This window comes from Gracilinanus agilis, chromosome 6, assembly GCF_016433145.1.
Source record: "Gracilinanus agilis isolate LMUSP501 chromosome 6, AgileGrace, whole genome shotgun sequence".
NCBI classification, from domain to species: domain Eukaryota; kingdom Metazoa; phylum Chordata; class Mammalia; order Didelphimorphia; family Didelphidae; genus Gracilinanus; species Gracilinanus agilis.
In genome coordinates, this window is record NC_058135.1 from 1,112,736 (window position 1) to 1,135,509 (window position 22,774).

The following is a 22,774-nucleotide window of genomic DNA, read 5'->3' on the forward strand; positions in this document are numbered from 1 at the left end:
CTCAGACACAGACCTTAAAGGGAGCTCAGAGACAAGGAAACTGAAGCTCATAAAGGTTAAGTGACTTACTCCAGATGGAAGTGAGTGCTCTAAATCCAGAGCTGGTTTCTGCTCCATCAAGCAGCACTAATAATCATCTGTGGCACACCGCGCCCCCTGCCCCAACCCTGGGCCATCACGCTTATTTCCTACTGGTTCAACACTTCCTCATTTCTGACCAGGCCCCATCCACGATGCCACCCTTCCTCCAGTTCTACCCTCATTTGGTACTGACTTATACTTTGCTCATCCAGCAAAGCTGTTCCAGGCATACGACCCCCCATTACATTCAGCACAATACAGCCCAGCATGCAATTCTTCATTGGTTCAACTCAATTATGTGAATTCCTTTTAAGTAGGGGACACCCAATAACCTAAAATTCTTTGGGGCCTCTTACAACATGTGTGTATGGATCCCAGTGGTGGCCTCCACAGGACATGGGCCAACATTTGGCCAACTTAGGGTGAGGACTTAATCAGAAGTCTAGTTTCTGGGCCAACTTCACTGGAACCTATGCCAGGGCCTTAAGTCTGTAGGAAAAAGAAAAGGTTTTAAGCTCTCTAAAAGTGATCCAGTCCCCTTCCTGCTCGAGAGAAGACAGAGCAGGGTCCTCTCCTCTTTATACAAAGCATAGATGTGGAATATCCATGACCCTCCCTGGCTGGCGGTTTCCCTTAGCTACTATTTTTGTCTCAATTATAAAGACAGGCTCCAAGAGCACAGAAGCCAGGCTACCAAGCAGGGTTGTTATGAAAGTTACATGTGAAATATATTAGACTTTAAAAGAGAAGCCAGTTTGGGCAAGAAACCTATATATATGAATTTTTTTTTTTAATATGAACGAAGGAAGAAGGGTCTATGGGGAAGGATAGAACTGTTTAGCTGGAAATGACTGCAACTTAAAAAAAACACATTAATACAAATATTTTTATTTGTTTAGCTTTGAGGGAAACTGGATAGTCCATGGCCCACCGGGATTTTCCCTGAAATGTACTTCATCTGAGAGACAAGAAAAAATAAAACTCTTCTTTGCTACAAAGCCTGGGAACTCAAGCCACTGACACTCCTCTTGAGGAGAGAGGAGAATCGCTACCCTTAAGCGGTCGGTCCTGTCACTAGCCCTCTGCAGAGCGGTCTCCAAAGGAGGGCCCAGAAAGAGAATGTTAGCTCTTCTCTTTACATGGTTGTTATCTTTCAGACCCTCTGTTGCCACTATTTGAGATGCAGGCTGACACTGGCCCCCTCCCAAAGCCTCTCTTGTCACATGGTTATGTATTCCTCAGGGTATCCTGAGAAAGGGCAGTTCCAAAACAATGGCAGAGTTCACTCGGGACCTCACAAATCCAGGCACTTCCACTGCGCTGAGCTTCACTTCCCACAAAGCATCTTTACAGAGGACATTCAAGTCTGAACTAAACTAACTCTCATAAATTGGGACATGTGTCTGAAAAAGATTCCTACAAAGAAACTGCAGCCTGAAAATTATACTAATAATCCTACTACAAGCAAACCCAAAATGGCAGAGCTAACATTCCCCTTCCTAAGAAAGGTCTTCCTTCTTCCACCACATGACAAAGTTCAAACTAAACAAACAGAAAAACGCAACCACTTCTGCTAAGTTTGCCAAAACAACAATCAATCACAGTTCTGGGAGTAGGCAGTGTAAGTGTATTATTCCCACTTTACTGATGAGGAAAACAGAGGTCAGGATGGCTTACCCAAGCTCACATACTAAAAGTAAATATTGGAACCTCTGGTCTGGATTTCAGTTTTATCTTCTGCAAGATGGGGATGAATTAAGACCATCTACCTCACAGTGATGAGACATCTGGAAAACTCTTCTTTAAGGACATTTACAAAAGAGCTAAATTCCAATTGAACAGAATCGATGAATGGGCCACATGACTCAATCAACACAGGGCAAAAATGTATTTGTCCTGGGTTTGCAGGCCCATGCTACCTATCTTCTTTCTCAAGGTCCTGTTTTACATGTGGACCAACTAAAACCAAGTCCTAAGGAGTGAAACATTGTTCGTGAAAAAGAGTAAAAATTTCCCTAAATATTAAGGATTTGTATTCTGGTGAGAGCAAAAGTATTTACCACCAAGTGTCCAAAAGATCCACAAGGTTGCCAAAATAACAAAGTACTGCTACCTTCTGGAACTTCTCGCTAAAATCTACCATTCAGACTCTTAGCAAGAGCAAGGTTGGGGGGCGGGGTACGGTGAATAAAGTTTAAATTCTGTTTTAGAAGTGTTCCTTTGTCTCATTTTTATCTTTCTTAATGTAAATGACATAGTAGCACTGTATTAAATGTGTATGACATAAGTACACGCATACGTTTTAAGCACAGGCAACATCTAGCTCACACACACTCCAATGCAGTACTCAAAATCGTTTTGTTGATGAGGTAAAGAACAGTCGGGAGGGGAAGACTGACTTCAAATCTGCCTGACACTTACTAGCCGTGTGACCCTGCGCTAGTCACTAACCTGTTTCCCTTAATCCACTGGAGGAGGAAAGGGTGAACCACTCCAGTTATCTTTGCCAAGAAAACTCCATGGGCATCATGGGCACGACTGAACTCACAAGAACGAGAGGACCACCCCAGCCAGCTGCTCGCTATCCCTTTATTACCCTGAGGGAGCACGCCTCCTCGGTGTCCCACCAGCCCCGGCCTCTGAGGCCATCTGGTACAAGAGCAAAAGCACTAGACTTAGAAAGATGACGTATGGGCTTGAGCCTACTTGCTGTAGCAATAAGAGCAAGATGGCACCTTCTGACCTAAGTGCCTCCATCTGGAAAAGAGGGATAAAAATGTCTACACCAAACTCGAGTATTATTATAAGCAAAGTACTTTTGCATGCCCTGAAGTGCTCTAGAAACTTATTGGGCAGGAACTTGGGGATTAGAGCTCTGAGGAGTGTCAACAAGAAGTAATACATTTTCCTCCCTGACAAGAATGTCCCCATTGAGAAGGAACTTTAGGAAAATGCTTTAGAGCAGCCCAAAGGGAGGAATTTAATCAATAGATGAATAAAATCATCAAAGCAAAAAACAAGATGTAATCTGAAGTTTTAATGCAAATACATTCCAGAACTACATTTTTTACACCCAGATTAAATCAGTGTGATAAAGTAACCCATCATGGGTACCTTTGAGCAGGTCTGATTATTTGAGCTGTCCTCAAGGAGCTGGGAAAAAGGAAAATGTTCACCCATCCAAAGGTAACAATTAGCCATAAATTCCTCTTTCATTGGTTCAAATGTTCAATTCTTAAAGTCATAAACAGAGGTCAATTAACATAAATTATGATTAAATCAAAATGAATAATTAAGAAACCAATGCCAATCACCGATAACCAAATACTTCCAGAATTAGAGCTGAGGGTCAGCAATTGCTCATCAAAGTTAAGGAGACCAGACCAGAGTCAGTAGACCTGTATTCAAATTCAGCCAAAGACTCCCATTAGCTGTAGGACCCTGGGCAAGCCCTATAAGCACTCTGGGTCTGTTTCCTCATCACAGAGGGGGACTGGGCAGGTGGCCTCTCGTAGTCAGATGTTTCTGGTGGTGTTTCTTTGGGGACAGGTGGGGCTGAAATGAGTGCCGTAAAGGCAAAAGGAAACATTTCTTAATAAGGACTTTATTTGAAGGTCCCACAGTTTCCTGGCTGTGAGCTTAAGGAGAGGTGCCATGCAGGGATCCAGGCACAACAGTGGGCTAGCCATAAGGTAAAGAGTTGGGGATACCGAAGAGAATGGGGTTGTGGCCCAGGGAATGGAGAGCCAATTAGTTCAGGCTGCCAAACAATCCGGCAGTGCCAGAGAGAGAGAACTTCCTCCGATGACAAATCTGGAAGTCGAGGGGCTGCTTAGGGACTTCATTTTTCCTCTGGGGATGTGTGATCCAGCCCCTCCCTTCATTCGTGTGTAAGCTTCTTGAGGACAGGGATTGGTTTTTTAAACTTGTATCCCCAGCACTTAGCACGGTGCCTGGCCCAGAGAAAGCACATAATGAGTGTGTGCTAAGTAGGTGGCTCTGTGTAAAACAGAGAGGACGCTAGACGTGAAGTGAAAAGGTCAGAATGTGAATCATGCTTCTGCCACTTCCTATCTATTGATTGCCTTGGACAAGTCACGTGAGCGTCTTGAGGCTCCGAGAGGGCCAGCCCACCATCCAGGGGACCCTGTAAGGTCTGAAGCTAGGATGTGGGGAGCGGACACCTCCTGGGTGAAGCTTGCCCAACCCTATCCAGGGCCAGCTCTTCTCTGTGGCTCTACAAAGCCCTAGCACAAGCAGGGGGCACACCTGGCACAACTGTCTGGGCAGGGAGCTAAACCAGGTGGAGGATAGCCTAAGTTAGAGGAGGTGCGGATGAGATTGTTCTGTCCCCACAGCCATAAAGGCAGCTGAGCCAGTACCGTGGCATGCTCAAAACTTGGCCAGGCAGCAGAGAAGCCAAAGTCATTCCCTGCACCAGGGCCGTCGCCAGGCTCCCAACTCGTTCTGCCACTGGATTTTGATGACTCTGGGAGAAGAGAGAGAGGTTGATGACTTTGTGCCTAAATCCAATTATGTACGAGTCAAAAAACATCCCACATCACCACAGATGTCACTGTGGTCCTCTCTGAGAACAAAAGACAGCAGCCAAGCAGGGGAAATATTCTGTTCTTTAAAAGCCTTTAAGCAATGGCTGAGAAAGGGGAAAATCTTGGCCTCCAATACCTCCGGCACAGTTAGTTCTGACATCCAAAGTTTAGAGGAACTAACTCAACAGAGGAGGACATCAAGAACCCTTGCAAATGGAACTCTAAACTCTTAACAGTCTCACAAAAGATCATTCCAGATCACTTAAATGCTCCTAAAAAGAGCTGCTGCACCACGCACCCAGCAAATTGGCAAAGATACCCAAATGGGGGTGGTCTGGTTGGAGAGGCACGCTCAGACAATATTAGAAACTGGTGGATGCTAGGACTGATCTGAGAATTATGTGATGGAAAGGGACTATAAAATGACCAGACCCAACCATTGGGGAATCCCACTGCCAAGGAAGTCAGAGGCAAAGAGGGCTTCCATATCACCAAAACCTTTAGGGCTCCAGTTTTGGAAAAAGCAGACAGTGACAAACACTAATTAGCCCATCAATTGTGGAATGACTGGATATAGTAAATGATCTTAATGTAATCTTTATGCACATTAGATGAACACAGACAAGCTTGGAAAGACCTTGTATAAACTAACAGAGTACAGAAAGCAGAACCAGAAAACCCATCGATTATAATAGAAATGGAAAGGACAACAAAACGATGGGAAAATGCTATGTAAGGACAATGGCCACATTTAGGGGTCCCAAAGGAAGACAATTATGGTGGCATTCTGCACCATCCCCACCTCGGGCCTGCTCCCACTTCTCTGCAGGAGGGGAGGGGACCAACAGGCTTGGATAAACTACTGCTAGGCAGCTGCTGTTTTTCTTCTTTATTATAACCAAAGGTTCTCTAGGAAGAAAAAGGAAGAGGGACACATTGGGAAATATGAGTGGCAGAAAAACAAAAGGTACCGGGTCAGCTTTTTAAAAGGGGCCATAAGGATACTGTCCAGATTTTTAGCCCTGGATGGCTTAGCTGTGAGTGATGAGGTGCTCTTTCTCAAGAGAAACATGAAAGCACCTTCTGAGGTACAATCCATATATCTGCAAGTGACTCTCACTGATCCCCTCCATCATCACAGACAAAATATCATTTTTTTTTTCATTTTATTTCTTTTTCTTCATACAAAGTTTAAGAAGATGGACATAATATTCTAAATGAACTCTGCAGGTTATTCACTGGACTAGTCTTCAAAATATAGTTTGGGTTTTTTTTTTTAAACCCTTACCTTATGTCTTAGAATTGATACTAGTAGGGGCTTAGCAGTCAAAGTTAAATGACTTGCCCAGAGTGACACAGCTACAAAGTGTCTGAGGCCAGATGTGACCCCAGGACCAGCTGCCTCCAAAATATAGTTGGGTTTTTTGGTTTGTTTTTAAAACCCTTACCTTCTGCCTTAGAACCAATACTAGAAGAATGGCAAGGGCTAGTCAATGGAGGTTAAGTGATTTGCTCAGGGTCACACAGCTACCCAGCTGCCTCCAAAATAAAGTTTTAAATGGAAAAACTGAAATAACTATTAAAAACTAACATGGAAGCTACAAATATCACAAAGCTGTTCTGCTTTAAAGGATAACGAAGAAAAGATGAAAACATTATCTGGGATAACCGGAGTCAGGTGAAATTTTCCTGTTTTAAAATAAATATTCCAGAGTAGGTAGGTGGCTCAGTGTACGAAGAACCAGGCCTAAGGACGGGAGGTCCTGGGTTCAAATGTAGCCTCAGATACTTCCCCATTGTGTGACTGGTCAAGTCAGTTGATCCCAACTGCATAGCCCTTACTTCTGCTTTGGGACCAATCTTAGTATCAATTCCAAGATGGAACTTACAGGTTTTAAATAATAACTATTCCATAAATCTATCACCAGTAAAGAGAAACGTTCATGATCAAACTGAAAATAAACCCTCAGTATGAGTTTCTAAAATAGAATTTGAAAAGGAGAAATGTCCTGGTGCTCTGTCCACCCAGCCCACCTCCTTGGGGTGTACCCCTGCCTGTCCCCTTTTGCCCCAAGCTTCCCATTTTCCCACCAATGCCTGCTTCTCTATAGAGAGGACCTCAGAAAGAGCGAGCAGATACTCCCCTTATACTCCAAGCCTTCAATGAAGTTAGTATTCCTCTTTTGCCAAGGCCAAACCCCCAAATGGGCCCCTTATCTCATTCTCTCCTGTTGGACTCAAGAGCTTTTGCCCCTTTTATTAACCATTTTAAGTCTCCCACAGGGAGTCCTTTACAACAGATCTCTCAGTGCTTCCTTGGTTCCAGTGCCTTTCAGAAAGCCCTGAAGGAAGAGAAGGGGTGCCAGAGAAAGGAGAAACAGGAGATCTGCAAAGGCCTCAAATCTCTCCATCTCAGCTTGCTCCTGGGCTTCCAGAAGAGGAGGAGCCCAGATGGATTTGGAGATGCCTGTTGACTCAGGTGGATGAAAAATCTAGAGATACCCCTGGGTGCAGCAGTCAAGTCTCATGTCCAGAAGAGCAGAAAAAGAGAGCACCTCATCTTGGGCTGAGGGCTAAGGGCTCCCTACCACAAGGGACAGGACCTTAGGAAGCCTGTCCTTTCCTTGGGGATCTCCTATCTCTGGCTCTGCCAACCAAACAAGTGGGGGTGGCATCCTAGATAGAAATGATCCAGGCTGCAGCCTCAGCCTGGTGTCCCCTTGCCAAGAGCCATAGCAACCCACCAACACCCCTTGGGCAAATGAGCCTCCTGCCCCTGTCCCTTTAGCAAAGACATAATAAAACAAGACGTCCTGGAAAACAAAGACAAAAAACACTTTGGGAGACACAAACGACTAAGTATTTCTCCAAAACCATGAGGCATATGTAGGAGTTCAGACCTCGCTGGTACACTAAGATTACTAACAACTGCTGATCAGACCTCTGTGGACTGCTGCTACCAAGGTCCTTCCTCTTGCTCCTGTGCCCTTCTGGTCTCGAATCAAAATGCTGCTCAGTTCTCAGTGACAGACGTTCTTTGGTTAATCTGAATGAAAATCCCCTTCACTCTTCTAAACAAGAAGCTGGGCTGTTGTTAGCAGTTAGCAACTGTTTGTTCGATTTCACTTCACCTTCCAATTATGAAATCCCTGGCAATTCCCTTCCCCTCCTACAAATCATTTTTGGGAATGGGTTTGGATACTTGCTATCTTTAACACGTGGCACAGAAAACATCAAAGTATGCAAATATAGGGCAGAACTAGTACTTTGGAAAACACCAGTTCAGCCGATCCTCTGGTCTCACCCAGGACCCCCAGCAAACTCCTCCTTTAGAAAGAACAGGGTTTTTTAAGACCTCCAGAAAAGGAAGCTCCACAACCTACTTTCCTAACACAACTCGATGTTTAGCAAGAGGTAAGAGAACTCATTTCCAAGCCTGCATCCTTCATTTCCTCACGCTTTGTTCTCAGTAAACATCAAGCAGCTCATTATCATTTTCTATGTGGATTGGTTTCAGTTTCCTTATGCTTTCCTTACAGTTTATTATTTTCAACCCTTTCATTACCCTGTTAGTTTTCCTCACAGTTTCTAAGTATTTCTTAGATCTATTTTTAAAGTGATCTTTGAATAACATTTTCAAAAATTCATTCTGCTTTTGATAATGCCAGTTTAAATGGAAGCTTTAAGTCAACTTTTAAACTTAATAAACTTAAAGTTCTGATAATTCAGTATTCCAAGTATTCAACTGGTCACAATTTCTAGCGAATTTCTACAACTCTCTTCTCATCCAGGTCATTTAAAAAGGACTATGGTGGGGGCAGCTGGGTAGCTCAGTGGATTGAGAGTCAGGCCTAGAGACAGGAGGTCCTAGGTTCAAATCTGACCTCAAGACACTTCCCAGCTGTGTGACCCTGGGCAAGTCACTTGACCCCCATTGCCTACCCTTACCAATCTTCTGCCTTGGAGCCAATACACAGTATTGACTTTAAGACGGAAGGTAAGGGTTTAAAAAAAAAAAAAAAGGACTATGGCCAGGACTAAGAAATATATTTATTTTAAAACTTCCCAGGGCGAAAATGTGTATTGCTAACAAGTTAGTATAGCCCTCCATTTCATAATTTAAGTGCCTTTTAATTCAGGTTCCTTTTTGCCAGACTTTCCATTCTAAAAGGGTGACAAAGAATTTGCAAAATCTTTCCTCATTTGCATGACCAAACTAAAAAGCTCTTAAATTCTTTAAACTCTTTATTTTGTATTATCTTAAAAAGAAAAAACATGAAGTGTTAACAGTCAACTTTTTTTTCAGATCTTGAGACTTGGATTTAAACACCCCCACATACACACCACCACCACCAGCAGCAGCGAAATCATTACATACATAAACAGGTTGTTCCTGATCTTGCCCCCTTCTTGATGGCTACCGAATGGCTACCGAAATGGCAGAGAATTAGAAACGGAAGGGGTATATATACACATCTGAGGAATGACTGAAGAAGGTATAGTAAGTATAGAGCAGTGATGGTGAACCTATGGCACATATGCCAAAGATGACACGCTGGGCGGGGGGGGGGGGTACACTCCACCTTCCCCTAGTCTGTTACTAGAAGGACTCGGGCAGAGTTGCTCCCTTTGCCCTCTCCACTGAGCCTAATCACATTTTTTTTTCAAATCCCCGCCCTTCTGCCCAACAGCCCAATGGGAATGCTTTCTCCCACCCCTGTGTAAAGTAAGGTGGGGCAGTTCATGGCACAAGGGGGGGGGCGCAGGAAAGGGCAACACAGCACCCAATCTCTAAAAGGTTCACCATTACTGGTACAGAGTATGCAATGGCACACTACAGTGCAGCATGACACAAAGGAGATGGTTTCAGAGAAACCTGCAAGACGCACATCAAGTGACTGATGCAGTGATATAGTACCCAGAGAACACTATACTGTAACCACAAACTGAGCAAAACCATGCCCAACCATAATTCCATAGGACTCATGATCAAATAGGCTGCCCATCTTCTAGCAAAAGTGATGGCAGACTCCCCACTGCAGTGGTGGGGGGAGGTCACCAGGGGAGGCCACCAGGGGAATGTTTTTCCTTAACGATATGTGTTTGTAATGGGGATTTGTTTTGTCTTACTCTCTCAATTGAGGGCAGGGGAAGAGGGGCCAGGTGGGAGAAAATAATCATAAAATTCAATTTTTAAAAAGTAATCACCACCTGATGGAATACTACTGTGCTCAAAGGAATAAAGAACTGGAGGAATTCCATGTGAACTGTAAAGATCTCCAGGGAAGTGATACAGAGTGACAGGAGCAGAGCCAGGAGAACATTGTACACAGAGACTGATACACTGTGGTAAAATAGAATGTAATGGACTTCTCTACTAGCATCAATGCAAGGATCCAGGACAATTCTGAGGGACTTATGGAAAAGAACCCTACCCACATTCAGAAGCTTGAACACATGGGCTGATGGGGATATTATTGGGGATGAAGACACTAAACGATAACTCTAGTCCAACTATCAATAATATGGAATTAGGTCTTGATCAATGATACGTGTAAAACCCTGTGGAATTGTGCATCGGCTAAGGGGGGATAAGGGGGTTTGGGGGAGAGGGAAAGAACATGAAATATGTAACTAGGGGAAAATATTTAAAATTAAAATTAAAAAAAAAGTAAACACCACCACCAGAGAACAACTGTGGAAGGTGCTCAGCAGTATTTAATTTCCAAGTACAAGGAACATTTTCTCACTTAGCTTTGTACAAATGCAACAAGAATATTCAACGGATTTTCTAAGTGAGAAAAAGCCAAGAGGAAAGACTACTTGTACACTTGAACAGTACTGATTTTGAGGTTGGTCAGACAATTAAGCGGGATCTGAGCAATGTCATAAATGCTGCCCATCAAATTAAAATTTTAGATTGTGGCCTTTAAGACTTACATACACACTTTCCTTGAGCCTGCTCTAAAGGATACTGTCCCTTATCCAGGAGATGGTGATAGCTTACCTTTAATTTAACTGGGGACGGACGATGCCTCTTTTTTACTTCTATCCAAGGCTCCGAGTCCAGATCAGGCAAACTGGTAGACAACCCTCTAGACATTGTTTGAAGGTTACTTGTTTCAATATTTTTCTTTGGACTCAATGGACTTCCCATTCTTGGAGAACTTGGGGCAGACTCTAAAATTTTAAATTAGTTCTACAGTTAAAACAACTGTTCTTACTTTTCTATTACACATCTTATATTTTCTTTGAACTTGGGTGATGAAACTATTAATCCATGTAAGAAAGCTAAACCAATAAAGCTAAGATAATATGTGAACCACCTGCTTCTTTTTTATGGTTTTACAACTTAAAGCCTTCTTTAAATGTTAAAGACTAAGCCTTGCAGAATGAAGCCTTCATTAAACACAGGAAAGATATAGGAAGGACAGTCAAATCCTTGTGCAGACCTGTGAATGTGCTTCAATCTTGCTTTGGAAGGACCACTACACATTTAGTCCTAGCCTATCGAGAAGCGGGCCACTTAGAGAGATTTGGGGGTGCCCGTCCATGAAACCTTGATGGAAATTTGCAGAGAAAATTAATTTTGTGAAATTCTAAGTCAGAGGGAACAAGAGTGTTGTATCATTATCGTGGCCCATATTCTAAATGAAATTTATGAAAGGTTACTTGTGAATCCTCCATTATTTTACCATTCTGCAAAATGTAAACAACCCTATTTTGGATATTGCCCTCATGTAGGAAGGCAAAATATCTCGATAAGTGAACAATCCATGTATATGTTACCTACTCAATCCAACAGTTATCAGGCACTTAATGTACTATGAGTAACCATGTTACAGCTTTTGTGTATATATTCTATATAACACACTATCATTTAGGAGGTCTAAAAAAAATTTCCATTCACCCAAGTCTACACTCAGTTTTTTTATCTCCCAGGGTAGTTTTTATTACAAATGACTTTGCCTTTCAAGAGAGGTATTTTCAAAAATAATTCCTTTCTTTCTGCATTGGGTTTTGGGTTCTTATGCATGTCAAGAAGGCAGCTAACTTCAGTTCTATGGAACTGCATGGGCAAACAAGCAAATTATAACGATGTAATTTTAATTCAACTGCAAATAACCACATTTTCCTAAACATTTCATTGAAAATATTGAATTAAATTATATTTACTAGGTTTAGGAAGGTACAATAACCTAGTTTAGCTTAATCTAGCTATACACTGAGAAAGGTAAACAATATTATGTGGCACTCTGGCAAAGGGTTGGGTCCTAAATTTGGAAATTCTAGGAGCTAAAAGGAAAATGGGAGGGAGCAGGGAGAAACTACCACACACTTTAAAATAAGAAATATGGTTTTATAATGAAACAACCTATAGGATTTTACAGACAAAATAAAATTGCACAAGCAAGTCAATTTTAAAAGGCAGACTCCTAAGTCACAAAAGATCTAAGTTAATACTAAGGAAGGCCAGAAACTCCTGTTTTCTCTACTGTTAGCAGGAGTTAAAAGTAAAAAAAGGTCAAACAGCAAAATCCTAATGGAAAAATTCTATAGACAATCAGAAGGCTCGATAGTCCCAAGTCTACCACTAACTAGTTATAATCAAGTTCGTCTCTTTTTGGCCTCAGCTTGCTCATTTGTAAAACAGGCTACAGGCTTGTTGTGTCAAACAAGTTGATGGATATAAGACCACTTTTTGAACCATTGATACAAATAAGTAATGAAATGTAAACTTGTGGAAAAAGGAAGTCTAGATTGTGGGACATAAACTACTCCTTAAAGTTCTATCTGTGATTTGGGGAGGAGCAGGCCAAATTCAATGTTTTATCCAACAAAGATTCTTGGAGATAAAAGCAGCATTTCACAAACTACAAACACTCACACTGCAGAAATACTTAGGGTCAGATAAAGCAATTCTGATGAATGCTTTTGGACAGCAGGACTATAAATGGTCTTTTTTAAACGTTCAGGGGCAGGATTCTCCTAAAGCTCTCATCTGGATACCAACACCGAACAAACTCAAGTGTCTACTTGCTGAAGTTCATGTGAACTGAGAGCCACATGCTCCTCTGGTTAGCACTAGGGTCAGTACGGACTACAGGATTTACTCCAATCACAGAAAGCTTTGTTTTAAAACCTCTTGAATTCTAAAATTGGGCAGTATGCCTAAGGATATTTAAATTTAACAAGCACCATCTACAAAATGTCTTAAAACATTTCCTTCTCATGGATTCTTCCCATGATTCCAATTATAAGAAAAACAATTCCCCAAGATTTTATCCCCCTTAAACTAGACATGCTATATTTTTTGGAATTTAACTGTTTGAAACTCAGATTTGGCAACTCAGTTCTGGGTGACCTATGACATACCAGTATATTTCTTAAACTGAAAACAGAGTTTCCTTCCTTTTTTCTTTTCCTTTTTAAACTCTTACCTTCTGTCTTACAATCGATCTTAAGTACTGATTTAGACAGAGGAGTGGTAAGGGCCAGCCAATGAGGGTTAAGTGCCTTGCCCAGGGTCACACAGCTAGGAATTTGAAGACAGGTCCTCCCAACTCCAGGACTATCCACTGAGGGAGGGAGGAGTTTAAGACATACAGAGGCACTTATTTTAAGTAACTACTAACTCAGATCATTTCAGCAAAAATGTTGCCAGCAAGAGCCCTGAGGTTCAGTCCTACTCCAGTGCAGGTGTTTCTGTCCTTTGAGTATATCAAAGGAGCTGTGATCTCATCAGTGTATGGGTCTCTCATCTACCAACGCAGGCAGCAATCCATTCTGCTATGCTAGACTAGAAGGTATCAGGAGATGCCTTTGACAGAAGAACCCTAAACTTGGTGGCCGCCCTAAAATCACCTGGTGATGAGGCTACTCCACATAAAGCTTTCCCTGCTAGGAAGGCCCTGCCAGAATACGCTCTCCAGGGAGGGGCATCGCCAATAAAGAACCTAGTTTACTTTCCTGCTAGGACGAGGCTTCCAAAAGTGCACTTTTTCCATATGACTTTTTTTTAGGGGAAGAAAGAAATATCTATAAGCCAAAATTACTTACCAAGAAATTTGGTTCTCTCCAAAGTACATCATGTCAGCTCCTCATTACATACACCTGCTAACATGACTTTCTAAATCCACGTTAAGAGAACCACAGCCTCTGGGGTATGAATAAGCTTGAAAAGAGTTAAAAACCTAACCTTTGACATGGCACCTGGCCAAAATTCACCTATCAAAATATACCCTACGCACGTTTTGAAGAGATGTCAACAGCTTCACAAAAAGTAAGCTGCCTACCCAAGGAAATAAGAATGCAGCCAATAAGAGAATCGAAGGGCAAATTCCACCATCCGTCCCCTCCCCCGTTTTCAAAATGTGGAACTTCTTATGTCTAAAGATGTCCATTACTAGAAGAGTACCGCTAACATCACTGGACAAGTAAGTAACACATTTAAGTAGATAGACATGGTGGTCGGTCCTAGGGTCATTCATAAAGCAAAATTTCCCCCGCCTCTGAGTGAGCACCAAATGCGTTTTGGGAAAAAAAAAGAAAAAAAAAGTCTAACATCTTACCATTCCTCTTCTAATCAAGTTGCTCTTTAAGCTTTCCTGATGCAATAAAGTCCTCTGCTCGTTGCAAAGGCCAATCAACATTAGACAAGTCAACCTGATTTAAGAAAGAGTCTACAAAAAAAGATCAGGGTTTTCCCTGAAGGAAAAAGAAAAGACTTGTTTCTGTGATGAAGAGAGGAACAGAAATGTTGAGAAATAAATGTCTCCCCTTCCCTCCCCCCAAATTCCTCAGAAAAGGACAAATTAAGAGCATGGCTTTATGCTCTTTAAGTCTCAAACCATGTCATTTGAGCTAAAAGACCACTTTCCCACCCTACCGGAATGTAAATAACATCGGGGATCCAGAATTCCATTACTTAATGAATACTTTTACCACCTTAGTATGTCAAGTTTACGTGACCAAGCCTTCTTGGGGAGGTGAATTAGGGCAATTCCAATTAGAGCCCCCCCAAAATGGGCAGCAAATAACTGTACAAAAGATTAAATGAAAACCACTACATAGCATGTATTATCTCTCAAGGGCTTAATTCTCATTTTTCAAGGAAATTTAGCAGCTTCCGAAAATTCCAAAGTCCATGAGTGCCCCCTTTCCTACTTTGGCATTCATTCTTTAAACTCTGACCAAATTAAATTTTGTATTTCATAAATAACCTGAAAATGGTAAAGCTGTGTTTGAACACACTCAGATTGTTCCGGAGGCACTAGGTTAACATGTGCATGTATCTGGATGCTAATTATAAAAACACACACAAAAAATATACAAGGCATTCTGATTTTATTATCTTATGTTTTATTAATAATGCAAAGATGATTAATAGACTAATGGCATCTCCAATCTGGCTGACCTGTTTCCCGTCTGCCCTGCAAATGGTATTTTCCATGGCAACATTATTACTGGACTATTCATTCTGAAATTCCTGTTCTTAGGTCAGGTCAAAACTTTCATCTTGAACCCCATGAGGTTTTACATAGTAAGGGAGAGTAATCGCTGACATGCACAAACAACATACATGAATCACTTGTCGGGAGGCAGTGTCATCCTTCCTTCAATTATGGAAAAAATCATCACCTGGCCATTTTAATTCCTATAAAATAATGTTACACAATGGGTGTTTGCTGGGATCAGAGAGGCAACAGCTAGGACAATCAAAGGTAAAGCAGAAAAGTCAAAATAACTCTGCAAGACTGCCCGACATCACTGCTGACTGCACCGGTATTTCCAGTGCCTTGAAGTACCATCAATCACACATAATTCATGAGTGGAAAAGGTGCCTTCTTTTTCCTTTTCGGTATTTTAAAAAATTAAACGGTAAGACATTCTGCAATTCTTTAGAAGAATCAACACTCACGAATAGAGAGGTGCAAGACTCCGTCAGTCTGCATTTAATCACATACGTAAGTTCTGGCAGGAGTGAGCAGCTGATGAAGGGTAGACCAATTAGCAACCAGCCTCACGGTTGGGAAAATGCCTCCACATTCAAACCTACTTCTGTAACACTGCTGATGCACACAAGCCTGGCAGCAAAAACACACACACTTGCTAGATTTCCAGAACGATAGCTGTCGCAGACTCTCCCTCATCCTGGAAGGAGTAGCCCATGCAGCCCACTTCCATGTCGATGGGCAGAGTCTCTAAACCAACAGCAGTCCTCTAGTCCACCTGAGCATCACCTCAGAGGCAGACTCTCCATTGTAGTGTTGAACCTTGCTCCTGCAATAGGAGTCAGAAAGCAGGCTTTCTTGGCAGATGAGGGAGGACAGTCCCAGGTTCAGATTGCTGGACCACATAGCTCCAAAAGGGATAGATTTGACTTTTCAATGAGTCACCCATTCCACTGCATATTCCGTTCACATGACATCCAAGAACATCAGAAGATCATCCCACTGACTGAAAAAAGTTCTAGTACACATTTTTCCCGAGGCGGCATGCCTTAAGGATGCTCCAGGAAACCATCTAACACAAAGCAGTTTGTGAAGTGGAAGTCACAACCAGTTTTTAATCCACAAAGTGAGAATAACCTTATAGATATGCCCTACTTCTGCTTTAACCAGAGTGTAGACAAGGTCTGTGTCCCTTCAAGTCAAGGTTGAAGCACATTGGCAGGGAAATTAGGGGAAGCTTGCATTGTAATTGCGTGTGCTCTACTATACCTGTATTGTGGATAAAAGAATACTTGCCCAGGATAAATGCCTGGAATATTCCAACATTTAAATTGACTGGGGGGTGGGGGTGGGGGAAGGGGAAAGGTGGTGTATTGTATCTGAAAATGCTCTAGTTTTGTTTTCCTTAATTCATTTACAAAAATAGGATTAAATAATCATCAAAATCAAAAGCAGTTAGGCAGAAACATCATGCCTACCAAAAGTATGAAAACAATCTCAAAGAATGATAGGTGAGTTAAGAATACCGTTTCAACTTTAACTCTCAGATCCCTGCTTTTGGTAGTTTGTAGCTATCTATGGGAATTACGTGAATAAAATTCAGGGCATCGAAAGTCAGAGTGTGAACTTTATTCTTTCTATTGAATCCAAAAAAAGAAACTAAAAAAGGGACAGGAAGATTGGGCCACATAGCCTTTCCTACTGCTAAACTGTCTGTTCTGGAAAAAGAAAAGCCGTTACCAGTATGTGAGCCAAAGGCTTTGCCTGGTATGAACTCTGGGCAGTCGATGAGCTGAGAGAAGTCAGTTTGTGGCACATTACGTGGAGGAGGGCCAGGAATTGGCCATTTTTCTGGTTCCACCTTTTTCCTCATCTTCTGGTCCACTATTTCCACTTCGGTACTGTCTTTCAAAGCCTAGAGGCAAAAGAAATGGGATACTGTCAACTGAACATCACAAAATTCCCAACCATTAGTCCTCATGACTCCATCACCCTGTTGCCTGGTTCCTTAGATGCTGGCGCCATCTTCTGGCTTTTAGGCTCGGCCACAGCCTGGACTTGACTTCTACTTGTACATATTTGGAAAACCGGGCATTAGCTTCCACAAGCCAATGAGGCAGTGGAGAGAGACGCTGACAATTTGAACAGCATCCCTAAAAATGAAACCACCCAGACCACATTCTGTCAGGGAGAGAGAAAGAGAGAGATCCTGTGCAAGTCACTTAACTGCCACTGCCTCACCCTTTCCACTCTTCTGCCTTGGGACAGAAACACAGTTATCGATTCTAAGGTGGAAGGCAAGGGTTTGAAATAAATAAATAGCTTAGTGAAAGAATACCCAGTTCAGGTACTATTTAAAACACCACTGGCTATTCAGGGCACATTTTCTGCTGACTTTCTAGTTCTGAATTGTCCCGAAAGCCTGAAGCATTATAGCTTTTGTTTTGTTTTTAACCCCTTATCTTCTGTCTTAGAATCAATACTGTGTATGGCTTCCAAAGCAGAAGAGTGGTAAGGGCTAGGCAAAGTGACTTGCCCAGGGTCACACAGCTGACAGGGATCATAAATTGTTGAACAATTACTTTCTCTAAGGCAGATCAAGCCCATCATCTGTTTATTTTGCCAAAGAAAAATTGAGAGGAATCTAGAAACTAAATGATAACTGATGGCCATAGAACAAATGACCAATAAAGCCCGAATCAGAATTCCAAATCTCATTTTCTTTGTCAATATTCTAGTTCTTCTTAGAAGGAAAAGATGTAAAGGAAAAACAGTCTTCTAGTCACCCAAATACCATCAATCCCTCTCACAATGCCCATAATGTACTTATCACCTAGAAGACCTTGACACAATGCCTTTGTTCTCTATTCCCCAATCTATACACTTCCTCTGCAAAGCTTCCTTCAGTGGATCTGTGAGTCGATAAAAATGGCTCCCTGCCTCTAGACATGAAGGCTGCAATCTACCCATGCCCTTTTATCCCCTATGACTCTTGGGGGACATCACCCATTAATTCTACCTCAGTCTCATTCCATCACTGGCTCACCTCTTTCCTAGCCATATATCTCATAAATAACACCAAAGTTGGTAATGTGCCACCACCTATTCACATCTAGCCTTCCTACTTTGGATACCCAACAACAAGAATATGGGGAGGCAGCTAGGTGGTGCAGTGGATAGAGCACCAGGCCTGCAAAGTCAGGAAGACTCATCGTCTTGAGTTCAGATCTGGCCCCAGATACTTACTAGCTATGTGACCCTGGGCAAGTCACTCAACCTTGTCTGTCTTGGTTTCCTCATCTGTAAAATGAGCTGGAGAAGGAAATGGCAAACCCACTCCAGTCTCTGGAATCACGAAAAGACAAATGCCAATAAAATGACTCAACAATTATTGCTAATAGAGGGCAGCGAGGTAGTTCAAGGTACAGAGAGTCAGGCCTGGAAATGGGAAGTCCTGGTTTAAATATAACCTCAGACACATCCTAACTGTGTTACTCAGGACAAGTCCCTTAACTGTCACAGCTTAGCCCTTTCCACTCTTCTGCCTTAGAACTGAAACACATACTGATCCTAAGATGGAAGGTAAGGATTAAAAAAAAAGAAAAAAGAAAAAAGAATTGAGGGAAGCTATGGGTCCTCATACCACTAATCGCCTGGGCAATCTGTTTTTTCATCTGCAAAATACAGATACCCATACCTCACAAAGACCAGTTAAGACTCCAATTAGAAAAGAGTTTTAAGTGGTTTGCAAAGTAACTCTCCATACAAATAGAAATTAGTATGAACTCACAGAGTTCCCAAATGTCATCTAGGGCAATCCTTGCTCCCCCACCATGTGCTGCCTGTTCTTCCTGATTCCAAGACAAGATTGTTGTCTGAGAGCTCTGCACTAATATGCCACTCCATGACATGTCCATCCAAAATCATGATGAGTCCAGAATTCTTCATCCACCTAAGCTTTCCTCTGCAGACAGACACCTCATATGGAGGATTTGCAATGCCTGGGTCTTATACAGTCAGTATGTTACCTACAAACAGGAGAAGCTGAACAACTTCACCTCTTCTACCTGGACTTCATGTTGGGCATATCAAACTGATCTGCTGCTCTTTGAGTGCTTGCCATCAGAGTTCCACAGTTCTTTCACCCATGTGTACTCTAATAGCCAACACTGAGATAACAAAGCACATTATACATAGTTCTCACTGGATCCTCACAACAACCCTGCCAGGCAGGTTCTAGTATTATCCTTATTTTGTAGATGACAAACTGAGGCAGACAGCAATTAAGTGTCTTGCCCAGTCACATAGATAGTATCTGAAGCCAGATTTGATCTCAGGTCTTCCTGACTCCAGGCCCAGTGCTCCATTGTTGTTGTCCAGTCACTTCAGTTATGTCCGACTCTTTGTGACCTCTTTTGGGGTTTTCTTGGAAAAGATACTGAAGAAGTTTGCCATTTTCTTCTCAAGTTCATTTTACAGATGAGGAAATAGAGGCCAACAGGGTTAAGTGAATTGCCCAGGGTCACAGCTAGTAAATGTGTGAGACTGGATTTGAACTCAGGATGAGACTTCCTGACTGCAGACATGATCCTATCCACTGCACCACCTACCTGCGCTCCTCCAATGCTCCAGGCTTTGCCCCATCTAGCTGCTTCTCCATGCCCAAATACATCATAAGCTGAAAGCAATAAGTAACTAGTATTTAGTCTTCCCCTACAAAGCCTAGTATAGGCCTCTGCACACAGTTAAGTGCTCAATAGTCAAAGTTTTCTTGCTTAGTAAATAAAAACACTCTTGGAAGAAAATAATATTAAGTGATAAAACATGGCTACTCCTCCCTCAGTAAGGAAAAAAAAAAAAGTAAAATTTGAATCAATGGGGGAGAGCCCACACCCCAAAAAGGGGAGAATAGGATCAGTGAAGTGTTCAGAGGTATACACAGTCCATTTTTCATTCTAAATACCTAAAGATTAAATCCCAATGAGATCCTTTAATTCCTTGCTTACATCTATTTTCTCTTCAACACTAATCTACCATGTTCTCCTCTTCTTGTTCTTATTCTAAGTAGATATGCCCCCTGTGTCAATGGTATATGCTCTATTCTTTGGGTTATCCATATAAAAAAGACAGGAGTTACTTCCACAAAAATTGAAATGAGATTTAAGATGAAATACAAGCCCAGGAAAAGTATTTAGTATTTAAAATATAGTTTGATTACCTCTAAAATGAGATTGACATTTGTAGTCAGGGCCTGAACACGGTGGAAACTGGCAATCAGAGAAATGGGTAAGAAACCTTGTTCATCCATCTTCCTCCTAAGAAAGAAGTCCCGTTCCAAATTTTCTATACTGAAGTAATATTCACTGAAGAGAGAAATAAGGAGGCCAATGTGAGCTTAGTTCTTTTATTGGGGGGGGAAAAAAGTAAGCTTTTGCTCTTTACCACATCTCATCTGCCACAAGATATGTTTTCCCTATGGTTAGCAATAAAATCATATGTTAATAGTTATAAGCTAAATACTAAATAAACAGCAACATTAGGAGGAAATGGCTAACATAAAAGTCATTAAAGTCCGGATGTGAAATCTAAGAAAGAGATCCCTCAAAAATTCCCATGCCTCCCCTAAATTTGACAACAAATTTCAAAAAGAAAATAGAACAGAAATCTCTTGCAATGAATTTAGTTGCTCTTAAGTTTTGCATATCATACAGGTGGAAGGAAATGGACGAATCTGCATTTTCCACAAATCTGAGACTAATCTAGTATGTTTACATCAGTCTTGCATACAAGAAGTACCAAGAATTAAACCAGTCTCATTTGTTTTGAGCCACATACTTTCAAGGAAGTATTAAGTTAAATTAAATTAGCATTTAATTAAACATTCTTTATTGCCAGGGTGATTGATTCAGGAACTAAGAGTAGATGCAAAAGAAGTTCTTTCACCAAGTGAGCTTTGTAGAGAACATACTTTATGATCAGCAGATAGCTTTCCCAAGTTGTCAAAACAAAGAAGAATATGAAAATATCAAAGACTCTCCTTAGCTCTCAACAAAGAGCAGATTAAGCTCCACTGTTGCCCCATCTAAGAATAAGGTCTGTACCTTCCAAATAGCAATAAGAATTGTACTCCCTATAACACAGGAGACACTGAAAACATTTGTTGATTAATGCCACCTCCCTCCCACTTCTGTATGAAGATTGGCAGGCAGATGGCTAAAGGACAAGACTGAGTAGAACAGCAAAGAAGAAAGGTCTTTAAGGACCTCATTCCAAGTGTGAAGGAACCAGACACAGCTTAAAGGTTTATAGGTCTTCTGAGAGTATTCCCTAACCCATGAGGGCTTTCACTAAATAAGAAATGTTGGATAAAAGACTCAGTCATATCTGGAAGAATAAATAGAAAACACGGAGAACATTATAAATGACAAATGTGCCATAGCCTTTAAGAATTAAGTCTTTCAGACAGCAAACCCCATATGAAACATGGGCAGAAGAAATTCCTAAGAGAAAGATAAAATTTCTCAAAGATATATATTACTAGAGAAGTCCAAAAGCAAAAAAAAAAAAAAAAAAAAAAAAGCCAAGAAAGAGTTTAAGAACACCAATGGAAGAAACAATCAGTAAGCTAAAATACCAGAAATTTTATTTTCCAAGAGTGGCAAATTCCTGAGCAGAATTTTTCACAACTATGTTGGTATATATATTGTATACACATATAAAGAAAATATATACATGTGTTTAAAAACACTTGTTTCTAAAGATACTACTTTTAAAAAAGGAATCCTAAATATACGGAAACAATGATTGCTGTTCCTGAGAGTGTTTTAAGAGCCACTGCAAGTTTTTAATGAAAAGCAGTTATTTTGCAAGTTTTAACCATTAAGCCATCATGGTGAAAGTTTATATTTGATTATCTCCCAACTCACCAAAAAAAAAAAAATTTAAAGTAGGATCGCTGGAACATGTATTCTGAAAGTTGAAATCACAGTGAAATAGCAAAAGCATCCCAAAAAGAATGCTTTAGCAGGAATCCACAAAGTAAAAAGAATATTCTGAATTTTTGGTGAAGAACGAAATAATCTTTAGGAATACTTAACTACTATAAAATTTTTTCTAAAAGAATTCAATTCATGTTTCAGAATTCTTCAACGAAAATTTCTAACCTCACTTAAAAAAGGCCACTGCCACAAAATGATGCCAAATGCCTGACAATTGTCAACAGTTATCAGATGATGCTAGGGTAGCCACCATTACTGCTACATAAAGCTTTCAGTGATGACAGGACCACATTCTTCCCTAGATCTGTAATGACTTAAGAGAATGGTGTGAATTCATGGCTAGAAATAATCAAAAATATAAATGGAACAAGCTCCAAGACTTTAAATAAATAATTCCTGAATTTCCAAAAACAAGACAAGTTTATTTGAAAGGCATTTTTTTTCTCCCTTGCTGTCCTACAGTATTTGGGCATTTTCCCCAACTTGGTTTTATAAGCACAAAAATTTAAAGATTTAAAGATTCCTTTAGCTGCCTTTTCCTCCAAATGCAAGGAGAAATAAAACTACATCTCTGGTGATTTCTGAAAAGAAACACTTAGCAGAATTATCCAAGAAACAAAGGCTTTAAAAAAGTAAGATTTCACCTAACTAGGTCTCTCCTCCAACAACCAATGATCAATGAAACCAAGTT

The 22,774-nt window shown here is 41.1% G+C and overlaps 1 protein-coding gene across 1 annotated transcript in view; it reads right to left on the reverse strand.

Moving 5' to 3' along the window:
- The window catches only part of LARP1B (La ribonucleoprotein 1B), a 76,854-nt gene that overhangs the window by 22,783 nt on the left and 31,297 nt on the right, over positions 1–22,774 (reverse strand). Inside the window, exons 8-10 of the mRNA XM_044681318.1 lie at positions 20,304–20,448; positions 16,826–17,000; positions 10,639–10,811 (exon numbers count right to left, since the gene is read on the reverse strand). Coding sequence (XP_044537253.1) covers positions 10,639–10,811; positions 16,826–17,000; positions 20,304–20,448 — 493 coding nt within the window. The remainder of the gene's footprint in view (positions 1–10,638; positions 10,812–16,825; positions 17,001–20,303; positions 20,449–22,774) is intronic.